At 40.5% G+C, this 12,628-nt stretch overlaps 1 protein-coding gene across 2 annotated transcripts in view; it reads right to left on the reverse strand.

Annotated features, from left to right (window-relative positions):
* The window catches only part of DENND2A (DENN domain containing 2A), an 83,328-nt gene that overhangs the window by 16,518 nt on the left and 54,182 nt on the right, over positions 1 to 12,628 (reverse strand). The window contains exons 1-6 of one of the 2 annotated variants that reach the window (XM_073650119.1): positions 4,640 to 4,756; positions 2,762 to 2,880; positions 2,276 to 2,470; positions 1,911 to 2,004; positions 1,575 to 1,625; positions 912 to 1,099 (exon numbers count right to left, since the gene is read on the reverse strand). In XM_073650119.1, coding sequence (XP_073506220.1) covers positions 912 to 1,099; positions 1,575 to 1,625; positions 1,911 to 2,004; positions 2,276 to 2,470; positions 2,762 to 2,880; positions 4,640 to 4,655 — 663 coding nt within the window. In that variant the 5' untranslated portion in view covers positions 4,656 to 4,756. Of the gene's footprint in view, positions 1 to 911; positions 1,100 to 1,574; positions 1,626 to 1,910; positions 2,005 to 2,275; positions 2,471 to 2,761; positions 2,881 to 4,639; positions 4,757 to 12,628 lie in introns of those variants that run through there. The other variant, XM_073650118.1, reaches the window with a different exon arrangement.

A 12,628-nucleotide genomic window follows, 5' to 3' on the forward strand; every position in this document is an offset into this window, starting at 1 on the left:
AAGCGAAAGATGAGAACATTTAGAGTCGCCCGTCACCCGTGGCAACAAACGAACCACAGCTCTGTAAATTAACGCTGCCCAAACTGCAGCTCCAGATAAAAGCGGTGGCAAATTATAGAAAAAAGGACGATAAAAAGCAAAGTTCACGTATATATGGGATTTATATGGGATCGCTCCCCTCCCCCACCCACTTTCATTACACTACATGATTTAAAGGGGCTCTCAATCGAAGAAATTTTTTTTAGAAAAATGTAACAAAAGAACGGAGAAAAGCCTTAAATTGATGTCGCCAAATTTCTGTTCTTCTTATATACTCCTAACTCCATGCAAATTGGTCTTGAAATGGGTTGCTAGGGACATGACTTAATGTATCCCTGGCAACTAGACAGTCTTTACATTCTCCAGAAAATAAAAATCCTGCACAAATTTAGTTTTCCTCTGTTATTCCTCCTGGAAATTTTAAGTATAAAGATCTTTTCTGGTAACAGTGTATAGGTGAAAATCTTTAAAGGGGTTGTCCTTTTTTTTTTTTTTTTTTTACTTAAATGGATGTATTTAGGACTAAAAATAATTTTTGCTGTCGGGTTTCATTTAAATTTTTTCACTTTTTGGCTTTTACAGACTTTTTGTTTCCCTGAGAGGAGCTCAGAAAACTCCCCATTAGAGTGAGCTCACTAATGGTTTCTCAGTTAACTCATTCTACAAAGCAAACGAGGCTGTAGAAAGCAAATGGTGCAAAATTTTTAATGAAACCCAATTACAAAAATGATTTTTAGCCAAAAATATATGCATTTACAGATAAAGAAAAGTCCCGAAAGGTTGATCCTCCTCCCTCCTCTAAGCATTTGCAGCCATAGTTAGGGAACCACATGAGCTGACAATCTAATTATAGTTTTTGAAGTATACCGTACCTTCAGAGGGAACTGTTGTGTGATCTCAGGTGCGTAGATGGTTCCTGACGGCTTCTTCTGTAGGGAGACCACCACAAAATACTCAAACAGTTGCCGTTCTTGGTACTCAATGTGGTCGCGCTCGACAGTGTGATAGCGCGGAGTCAGGCTCATGCGGGATTTAACGTGTACCAGTCTCTCACTATGAGCTGGGAAGAAAAAGACACAAGGTCTGGCTCATTTTTACATTGGAAAATTTCCCCGGACTAAGAATATTTTATAAAAAAAAATAAAAAATGTAAAAAGTAATAAAAATATAATAAAATAAAAAATAATACAATAATAATAAAATGAACAAAGTTGGAGTTGAACGAATTAGTGGAATCTGAGTAATGCCGGATTAGCAAATATTCTGGATTATAGGATGAAAAAAAAAAAAAGAAAACTAGGAAAAAAACAATAAAAGATTAAAGGGGTGTTCTCATGATGGCATCCCCCCCATCGATCCTGAGAATGATTGGGCGTCAGTGGTGCTGCAGCGCCACGTATCCTGCGCAGCTGCGCTCCCGACCACCTGGCTGTCGGGAGCGCAGCTGCGCGGGGAAAAAGAAAACCCCAGAATCTCTGGATTATCAAATGGCGGATAATTGGAATTTTTATTACGAAGTCTAGACACGTTTGTACCTTTTAGTTTCTCCTCCGTGTCGCTGTCTGACTCGCTATTGTCATCTGTCACTGAAAGAGAGAGCAAATATTTATTCCTTTAGTCATAATGATAGTGACTCACAGCCGTGGAGAGGGCGTGGGCGGCCATTCCTGAAATTATAAAACACATCTACATTTTTTTTCCCCCCTGAAAACAGCGCCACTCTTGACCGCAGGCTGTGTGTAATACTGCAGCTTCATTCGAGTATATGAAACCGAGCTGCAATACCAGACACAGCCAATAGATAAGGAGGCGCTCTAGAGCAGCCATGTTTATATATTATGGTATGATCTAGTCTATTAATGTTCTCCTACCTCGTCCAGAGTTGTTGTCGGTGGCCTGTGACGGTCTTTTGACTCTTTTCTTACCCCGGCGGGCCTCGTAAATGGAATTAATCCTCATCACAAGCTGCAGGGGAGTAAAAATCTCAAGTTATAACCATTATTTTGAGTTTCTCTAATTTGGGCGATGGTGGAAGAGACCCCCTTTAAATATTTTTTTCTTTTGTTGATCCCATATGGATTTTTAAGCTGTCTGTATTTTTCAAAAGCAAAAATTCATATAGCTCCGCCCAAAGCTCCGCCCCACCAAAGCTCCGCCCCAACTGTGACATGTGACAAAAAAATCTGAGCTCCCATAATGCACAGGGTAACTTGTCTCTGTCATTCGCGCAGCCCACCTTTGGGATTTTTCTCCTCCGCCGTCCATTCTGTTGGTCTCCCGTGTTGAAAAAGTTATCGTCCGGGCTACTCGGAGACGATGGGGGGCTAAGTTTACTGGGGGAGGCCACGCCGTCCCTCCCCAGCTTCCTGAGGTCCGGCAATTTGAAACTACGACGTTCAGAGTTATGCCTGAAGAACGGCTTCTGTTGTGCCTAAAGGGGGACAGATATAAAAAAAAATGGCAGCCTTAAAGGGGCGCTAAGCTCAAATAAAAACCCATCAGTCTGGGAAAAGGTGGGTTATACCCCTCAATGGAGGTTCCAAATATGCAAATACGTGATCTGCTATTTTTCCCATTGGAAACAGCGCCACTCTTGTCTACAGGTTGTGTCTGGTATTGCAGCTCAGCTCAATTTATATGAATAGATATAGGTTGCAATACCAGACGCAACCACAAGGGCGGCGCTGTTTCATAAAAAAAAAAAAACTCCATAAATCTCTACCTTCATTTGGGCTCCGGTTGCAGGCCCTATAGTGGCCGGAAAGGCAGGAACGGACTTCTTGCTTAGACACCGGCTGTCAGTCTCGATGTCTTCATAGGGGTTTTCTTTTGATGGCGGATCTAGGATAAAAACAGAACAAAAAGTGACATTTACTTTATAGAAATATTTATAATTATTAACGAGTTATTATATTTACTGAGAAAAAGGGAAGGAAAAATTCTAGAACTGTAATTTTTTGTTCAGAAGCGCTTATGGTTTTCTGATCCTCTGCCCCCTCTGTAAAAGAAAGAGAAACTTAGAAAAATCGTCATAAGTGGACAAACCCCTTTAAGAAATGCTAAAAGTGAACAGCCCCTTTAAGAATTCTGCAAAATGGCCAATCCTTCTAAAAAATGTTAAGCTCAATAGACACAATTTCATAAGGTGCAACCCCTTTAAGAATGGACAAAAAATTAAAATATGCACACGGTAGCCACCTAGTGACATCTCAATTTCATGTTAATACTTGTCTTAAACTGGCCCTTTAAGAACTGTCTGAAGCAGACAAACCCTTTAAGAACTGTCCATAGTGGACAACCCCTTTAAAAGCCATACAAAAAAGTGAAAAACCCCTTTAAAACTGTCCAAAGTGGACAATCTTTTTAAGAACTTTCTAAAGCAGACAACCCCTTTAAGAACTGTCTGAAGCAGACGCACTTAAAGAATTGTCCATAGTGGACAACCCCTTTAAAAACCATCAAAAAGTTGACAACCCCTTTAAGAACTTTCTAAAGCAGACAACCCCTTTAAGAACTGTCTATAGTGGAAAAAACCCTTTAAAAACCATAAAAAAAATGAACAACCAATTTAAAACTGTCCAAAGTTGACAATCTTTTTAAGAACTTCCTAAAGCAGACTACTCCTTTAAGAACTGTCTGAAGCAGACGCCCTTTAAGAACTGTCCATAGTGGAAAACCCCTTCAAAAAGTTGACAACCCCTTTAAGAACTTTCTAAAGCAGAAAACCCCTTAAAGAACTGTCTATAGTGGAAAAAAAACCTTTAAAAAACATAAAAAAAATGAACAACCCCTTTAAAACTGTCCAAAGTTGACAACCCCTTTAAGAACTGTCTGAAGCAGACGCACTTTAAGAACTGTCCATAGTGGACAACCCCTTTAAAAACCATAAAAAGTGGACAACCCCTTTAAACAGTCTAAAGTTGACATCCCCTTTAAGAACTGTCTGAAGCTGACAACCATTTAAAAAAGTGCCTGAATTGGTCTAAAGTGGTCTACCCCTTTAAGAATTGTCTAAAGATAACCCCTTTAAAAAAAATAACTGTTCAAAGTGGACAACCCCTTTAAGAATTGTTTGAAGCTGACAACCATTTAAAAAGTTTCTGGTAGAGGTCAACCCCTTTAAGAAGTGTTTGAAATGGACAGCTCCTTTAAGAATCATGCAAAGTGGACATTCCCACTGTGACCGCCGCCCGGCGGCACATCTGGCCCCTTCTGGACACCATGTGGCGGTATATGGTGCAGCTATAAGTGCTTTCTATGGACCGTAAATTATGACATAACAGGCTCAGATATGAGTCATGTGTCAGTGAAGCACAAATTCCAGCTAAACAACAAAAATGTACACCCCCCCCCCCTCCTCTCTGGAGGTCACGCTCTTTTGGAGAAAACTTCTGTAAAACTTTTCGAAACTTTGAGCGGAACTTTCGGATTGTTATCAGAAGCCATCGGACGTGGCAGAAAGTTACACAAAGTGACACACATTTACAAGAAGGAGCTAAATAGACAGGAGAGTCAACAGAGAGCAGTTCAGCGAGGTCAGGAGGCGGCCGATAAAGGCCCTCTAAAAATGTCATTCTACCCCAAAGGTTTTGTAGCTCACCCTTCTTCCTCGCCATGGTGCACCTAATGCACGGGCTCGCCTCAATGTCACCTGATCAGGAAGTAAAAGCATGAAAGGCTCAGGTAGGGAAATCAGCGGGGAGGGCCAAGGGTTAATAATATTTGTAATGGAAGAAGGGGAGGGCGCTGCTCTGCATCCTGTTAGTACTAGGCTAAGGTAACCTGTGGCTTCCCATCTGTTGTCACACAGCAGAATATTAACCCCAAACTAGGATTGTCCTATGATAACAATGGGGGTGGGGTGGGGGGGTCAACTATCTCCAAATAACCCCCCTGACCCAAAGATCAGCTCAATCTATCCAGGATGGGCAATGGTAGAAATATTAAACCTCTGAAATGAAAAAAATAGGATTTTAGTTCAATTTTATAACTTCAAGAAGGTCTAAAATCATAATATAGATGCGAAAAAAATAAAAAATAATAATAAAAAAAATTGTAGAATATAGTAATAGAAAAAAAAGTATAAAAAACAATAGAATGGAATAATATAAATGGTAAAATAATATAATAATATAACATAGATGCTAAAAAATATATAAAAAAGTAATAAAATAACGGTGGAATATAGTAATAGCAAAATAAATAAGTATAAAAAAACAATAGAATGGAATATTATAATTGGCAAAATAACATTAAAAAAATATAAAAATATAATAAATAATATAAATGTATAAATAAAATATAATAATATAACATAGATGCTAAAAATGCTAAAAAAGTAATAAAATAATGGTGGAATATAGTAATAGCAAAATATGTAAATATAAAAAAGAACACAATGGAATAATAGAAACGGTAAAATAATATATCTAATCTAAACAAATATATAAAAATATAATAAATAATATACTGTAACTGTACAAATAGAATAACACATATGCTAAGAAATATAACAGAAGTATTAAAATAATGGTAGAATATAGTAATATAAAAATATGTAAGTGTAAACTAAACAATAGAATAAAATAGTAAAATGATATAAAAATCTATAATAAAAAAATGTAATAAATAATATAATGGTAGAATCTAATAATATACTGTAAATAGTATCATGTAAAATATATATAATAAATGATATAATGGTATATATAGATATACAGTACAGACCAAAAGTTTGGACACACCTCATTTAAAGATTTTTCTGTATTTTCTTGACTATGAAAATTGTACATTCACACTGAAGGCATCAAAACTATGAATTACCACATGTGGAATTATATACTTAACAAAAAAGTGTGAAACATCTGAAAATATGTCTTATATTCTAGGTTCTTCAAAGTAGCCACCTTTTGCTTTGATGACTGCTTTGCACACTCTTGGCATTCTCTTGATGAGCTTCAAGAGGTAGTCACCAGAAATGGTTTTCACTTCACAGGTGTGCCCTGTCAGGTTTAATAAGTGGGATTTCTTACCTTTTAAATGGGGTTGGGACCATCAGTTGTGTTGTGCAGTAGTCTGGTGGAAACACAGCTGATAGTCCTACTGAATAGACTGTTAGAATTTGTATTATGGCAAGAAAAAAGCAGCTAAGTAAAGAAAAACGAGTGGCCATCATTACTTTAAGAAATGAAGGTCAGTCAGTCCGAAAAACTGGGCAAACTTTGAAAGTGTCTCCAAGTGCAGTAATAAAAACCATCAAGCGCTACAAAGGAACTGGCTCATATGAGGACTGCCCCAGGAAAGGAAGACCAAGAGTCACCTCTGCTTCTGAGGATAAGTTTATCCGAGTCACCAGCCTCAGAAATCGCAGGTTAACAGCAGCTCAGATTAGAGACCAGGTCAATGCCACGCAGAGTTCTAGCAGCAGACACATCTCTACAACAACTGTTAAGAGGAGACTTTGTGCAGCAGGCCTTCATGGTAAAATAGCTGCTAGGAAACCACTGCTAAGGACAGGCAACAAGCAGAAGAGACTTGTTTGGGCTAAAGAACACAAGGAATGGACATTAGACCAGTGGAAATCTGTGCTTCGGTCTGATGAGCCCAAATTTGAGATCTTTGGTTCCAACCACCGTGTCTTTGTGCGACGCAGAAAAGGTGAACTGATGGACTCTACATGCCTGGTTCCCACCGTGAAGCATGGAGGAGGAGGTGTGATGGTGTGGGGGTGCTTTGCAGGTGACACTGTTGGGGATTTATTCAAAATTGAAGGCATACTGAACCAGCATGGCTACCACAGCATCTTGCAGCGGCATGCTATCCCATCCGGTTTGCGTTTAGTTGGACCATCATTTATTTTTCAACAGGACAATGACCCCAAACACACCTCCAGGCTGTGTAAGGGCTATTTGACCAAGAAGGAGAGTGACGGGGTGCTCTGCCAGATGACCTGGCCTCCACAGTCACCAGACCTGAACCCAATCGAGATGGTTTGGGGTGAGCTGGACCGCAGAGTGAAGGTAAAAGGGCCAACAAGTGCTAAGCATCTCTGGGAACTCCTTCAAGATTGTTGGAAGACCATTTCCGGTGACTACCTCTTGAAGCTCATCAAGAGAATGCCAAGAGTGTGCAAAGTAGTCATCAAAGCAAAAGGCGGCTACTTTGAAGAACCTAGAATATAAGACATATTTTCAGCTGTTTCACACTTTTTTGTTAAGTATATAATTCCACATGTGGTAATTCATAGTTTTGATGCCTTCAGTGTGAATGTACAATTTTCATAGTCATGAAAATACAGAAAAATCTTTAAATGAGAAGGTGTGTCCAAACTTTTGGTCTGTACTGTATATACACATATAAAATCTAAAATAAATAATAAAATAATGGTAGATTAAGGTAATATAAAAATAGAATAGAAAAATGATATCAAAATATATAATAACATAAATAATAAATATAAAGATGGTAAAATCTAATATGTTGTACAGTATGTAAAAAAAATATATAATAATATAAAATCCAAAGTTAATAATACACAATATAACAAATATAATAATATAAATGGTATAATACTAAAAATATATAAGACGAACATAACAGTATGCTAGAATGTAAATAGGATCATAATCTAAAAATATATTGCATATATAATGTTTGAATATAAGCAGTATACTTCATATTGAAATATATAATACATAAATAATATAATAATAATAGAAAATATAATAATTATGGACAGTAAAATATTATCAGATTTATGCCATAATAATAGAATAAAAAAATATAATAGTGTAATAAACAGCTAAGTAATAATGGTTTCAAATAATCTAAAAAATAACCAATTATATAATAAATATTTCCAATAAAAATCTTATATGATAAATAATATTATAATGAAACATACAGGACTTCGGGGCGTACATATCATTGGTGCAACCTGTGCGCCTTCACAAGGGCCCGAGAGGTAAGGGGGCACATTTTTACCTCCAAAGCAGGTGCAATTTAGCATTTTTAGGAGATCTTGGGTTGCAAAGGGCCCATATTTTGTTCTTGCACAGGGGCCCTCTTCTGTCTGTGTCCACCGGTGAAGGACGTTTTGTGAAAAGTTTTTTTTTTTTTTACAAATTCTCAAAAATAGGTCACACACACACTGGTGGTCACTTTATATTCAGGTTGTGATAGAGGAACATTGGAGTCAGTTCTCACTAGAAAACAACAGGATGTACAACTCATATGTCTGAAATCATCTGACTTCCAGATGAAGTAACCTCCTGACCTGCGTATGTTGCTGGGGAACCACAAGTCCCAGCATGCGACAATGTAGGTGGGTGGGGGTGTCACATGTGGCTATCAAGTTCCTGCAGGGCACTGACATGAAAGGTATAACTGAACAGGTAGAAGAATTTGTGTAGTTCACTAAGGTCAAAACATAGAAATTCCTCCCGGAGGCTGAGAAAGTGGAGAATGATCTGCACAATGCCAGGCTGCTGCTGCTCTCAGGAGAAAAGCTGCAGCATATCAAGAGTAAAAGAAAAAAGCTGGTAAAGACCTAACTAGAAACAGCACAACGGTCTAGAAATACCCTGGCACTAACCTGTGATGCTCTACGGGCTTTACTGATACCAAATACCGTCACAAAGAAGCTTTATAGCATAAGGAACATAGCAGTGCCAATCTATATATATATAATCGTCTTATCCCGTCTGTCTGTCTGTCTTTCTGTCTGTCTTGGCAGCGGCCAATCAGCGCCGCGGGATTTCTGAAAAAAGATGGTGGCCGTTAGCGGCTCATCTGCGGGACGGAGATGCAGCCGGGAGATGACCGGCTCGAGGCGCTCATCTCCCGGCCGGTAGCAGCAGAAGGACCTCCATGCGGAAGGGAGGACCGGGGAGCGGCGCTGCGGTTCGGGATACTTCTGCTGCGAGCAGTCGCTCATCTCCCAGCTGCTCGCAGCGGAAGTAGCAGTACAGGCAGCGGCGCTGACATCCATGCGGCTAGGGTGTCAAGGGAGGACCGGGGAGCGGCGCTGCGGGTCGGGATACTTCTGCTCACCGATATGATTCCGCTCCCCGGTCCTCACCAATACGATTCGCTGATTGGTCGCGCTCTCTGCCCGCGACCAATCAGTAATCTTGGCGCTAAAGTTAAACACCGCTCTGCTGATTGGTTGCGGCCGCTGCCCGCGACCAATCACCGATTTGGGCGCCACATTTAAATAGCGACCGCGACCAATCACCGATCTTGGCGCCACATTTAAACACTGCTGTGCTGATTGGTCGCGGATGTTGCCCGCGACCAATCAGCGATTTTGGCGCCACATTTAAACACTGCTCTGCTGATTGGGCGCGGACGCCAGCCGCGACCAATCAGCAAGATTGGCGCCAAATTTAAACAACGCTCTGCTGATTGATCGCGGAAGCCAGCCGCAACCAATCAGCGAGATTGGAGCCAAATTTAAACAACGCTCTGCTGATTGGTCGCGACCGCCGTGCGCGAACAATCAGCGATTTTGGCGCAAAATTTAAACCCCGCTCTGCTGATTGGTTGCGGTCGCCGGACGTGACCAATCTGCGATATAGTCGCCAAATTTTAACACCGCTTTGGTGATTGGTCACGGTTGCCGGCCTCGACCAATCAGCGATTTTGGCGCCAAATTTAAACACCGCTCTGCTGATTGCACCCGGTCGGCCGCATACATATTCTAGAATACCCGATGCGTTAGAATCGGGCCACCATCTAGTACAATAATATTACTCTGTGGGCTGAGGCTGTCACTGGAACTACAGTACGTATACTGCTGTGGGCTGTACTGATGTATAGACACTACTATGTCACTGGCACTGCTGTATATACACTGCTGTGGGCTGTACTGATGTATAGACACTACTATGTCACTGGCACTGCTGTATATACACTGCTGTGGGCTGTACTGATGTATAGACACTACTATGTCACTGGCACTGCTGTATATACACTGCTGTGGGCTGTACTGATGTATAGACACTACTATGCCACTGGCACTGCTGTATATACACTGCTGTGGGCTGTACTGATGTATAGACACTACTATGTCACTGGCACTACTGTATATACACTGCTGTGGGTCTGTACTGATGTATAGACACTACTATGTCACTGGCACTACTGTATATACACTGCTGTGGGCTGTACTGATGTATAGACACTACTATGTCACTGACACTACTGTATATACACTGCTGTGGGCTGTACTGATGTATAGACACTACTATGCCACTGGCACTGCTGTATATACACTGCTGTGGGCTGTACTAATGTATAGACACTACTATGTCACTGGCACTACTGTATATACACTGCTGTGGGCTGTACTGATGTATAGACACTACTATGTCACTGACACTACTGTATATACACTGCTGTGGGTCTGTACTGATGTATAGACACTACTATGTCACTGACACTACTGTATATACACTGCTGTGGGTCTGTACTGATGTATAGACACTACTATATCACTGGCACTACTGTATATACACTGCTGTGGGCTGTACTGATGTATAGACACTACTATGTCACTGGCACTACTGTATATACACTGCTGTGGGCTGTACTGATGTATAGACACTACTATGTCACTGGCACTACTGTATATACACTGCTGTGGGCTGTACTGATGTATAGACACTACTATATCACTGACACTACTGTATATACACTGCTGTGGGCTGTACTGATGTATAGACACTACTATATCACTGGCACTACTGTATATACACTGCTGTGGGCTGTACTGATGTATAGACACTACTATGTCACTGGCACTACTGTATATACACTGCTGTGGGCTGTACTAATGTATAGACACTACTATATCACTGACACTACTGTATATAGACTGCTGTGGGCTGTACTGATGTATAGACACTACTATGTCACTGGCACTACTGTATATACACTGCTGTGGGCTGTACTGATGTATAGACACTACTATGTCACTGGCACTACTGTATATACACTGCTGTGGGCTGTACTGATGTATAGACACTACTATATCACTGACACTACTTTATATACACTGCTGTGGGCTGTACTGATGTATAGACACTACTATGTCACTGGCACTACTGTATATACACTGCTGTGGGTTTGTACTGATGTATAGACACTACTATGTCACTGGCACTACTGTATATACACTGCTGTGGGCTGTACTGATGTATAGACACTACTATATCACTGACACTACTTTATATACACTGCTGTGGGCTGTACTGATGTATAGACACTACTATGTCACTGGCACTACTGTATATACACTGCTGTGGGTTTGTACTGATGTATAGACACTACTATGTCACTGACACTACTGTATATACACTGCTGTGGGCTGTACTGATGTATAGACACTACTATGTCACTGGCACTACTGTATATACACTGCTGTGGGCTGTACTGATGTATAGACACTACTATATCACTGGTACTACTGTATATACACTGCTGTGGGCTGTACTGATGTATAGACACTGCTATGTCACTGACACTACTGTATATACACTGCTGTGGGCTGTACTGATGTATAGACACTACTATATCACTGGCACTACTGTATATACACTGCTGTGGGCTGTACTGATGTATAGACACTACTATATCACTGACACTACTTTATATACACTGCTGTGGGCTGTACTGATGTATAGACACTACTATATCACTGGCACTACTGTATATACACTGCTGTGGGCTGTACTGATGTATAGACACTACTATGTCACTGACACTACTGTATATACACTGCTGTGGGCTGTACTGATGTATAGACACTACTATGTCACTGGCACTACTGTATATACACTGCTGTGGGCTGTACTGATGTATAGACACTACTATGTCACTGGCACTACTGTATATACACTGCTGTGGGCTGTACTGATGTATAGACACTACTATGTCACTGGCACTACTGTATATACACTGCTGTGGGCTGTACTGATGTATAGACACTACTATGTCACTGGCACTACTGTATATACACTGCTGTGGGCTGTACTGATGTATAGACACTACTATGTCACTGGCACTACTGTATATACACTGCTGTGGGCTGTACTGATGTATAGACACTACTATGTCACTGGCACTACTGTATATACACTGCTGTGGGCAGTACTGATGTATAGACACTACTATATCACTGGCACTACTGTATATACACTGCTGTGGGCTGTACTGATGTATAGACACTACTATGTCACTGACACTACTGTATATACACTGCTGTGGGTCTGTACTGATGTATAGACACTACTATATCACTGACACTACTGTATATACACTGCTGTGGGCTGTACTGATGTATAGACACTACTATGTCACTGACACTACTGTATATACACTGCTGTGGGCTGTACTGATGTATAGACACTACTATGTCACTGGCACTACTGTATATACACTGCTGTGGGCTGTACTGATGTATAGACACTACTATATCACTGGCACTACTGTATATACACTGCTGTGGGCTGTACTGATGTATAGACACTACTATGTCACTGGTACTACTGTATATACACTGCTGTGGGCTGTACTGATGTATAGACAC

This window comes from Phyllobates terribilis, unplaced genomic scaffold (assembly GCF_046119375.1).
Source record: "Phyllobates terribilis strain yellow unplaced genomic scaffold, ASM4611937v1 Scaffold_10__3_contigs__length_209671492, whole genome shotgun sequence".
In the NCBI taxonomy this organism is placed as follows: domain Eukaryota; kingdom Metazoa; phylum Chordata; class Amphibia; order Anura; family Dendrobatidae; genus Phyllobates; species Phyllobates terribilis.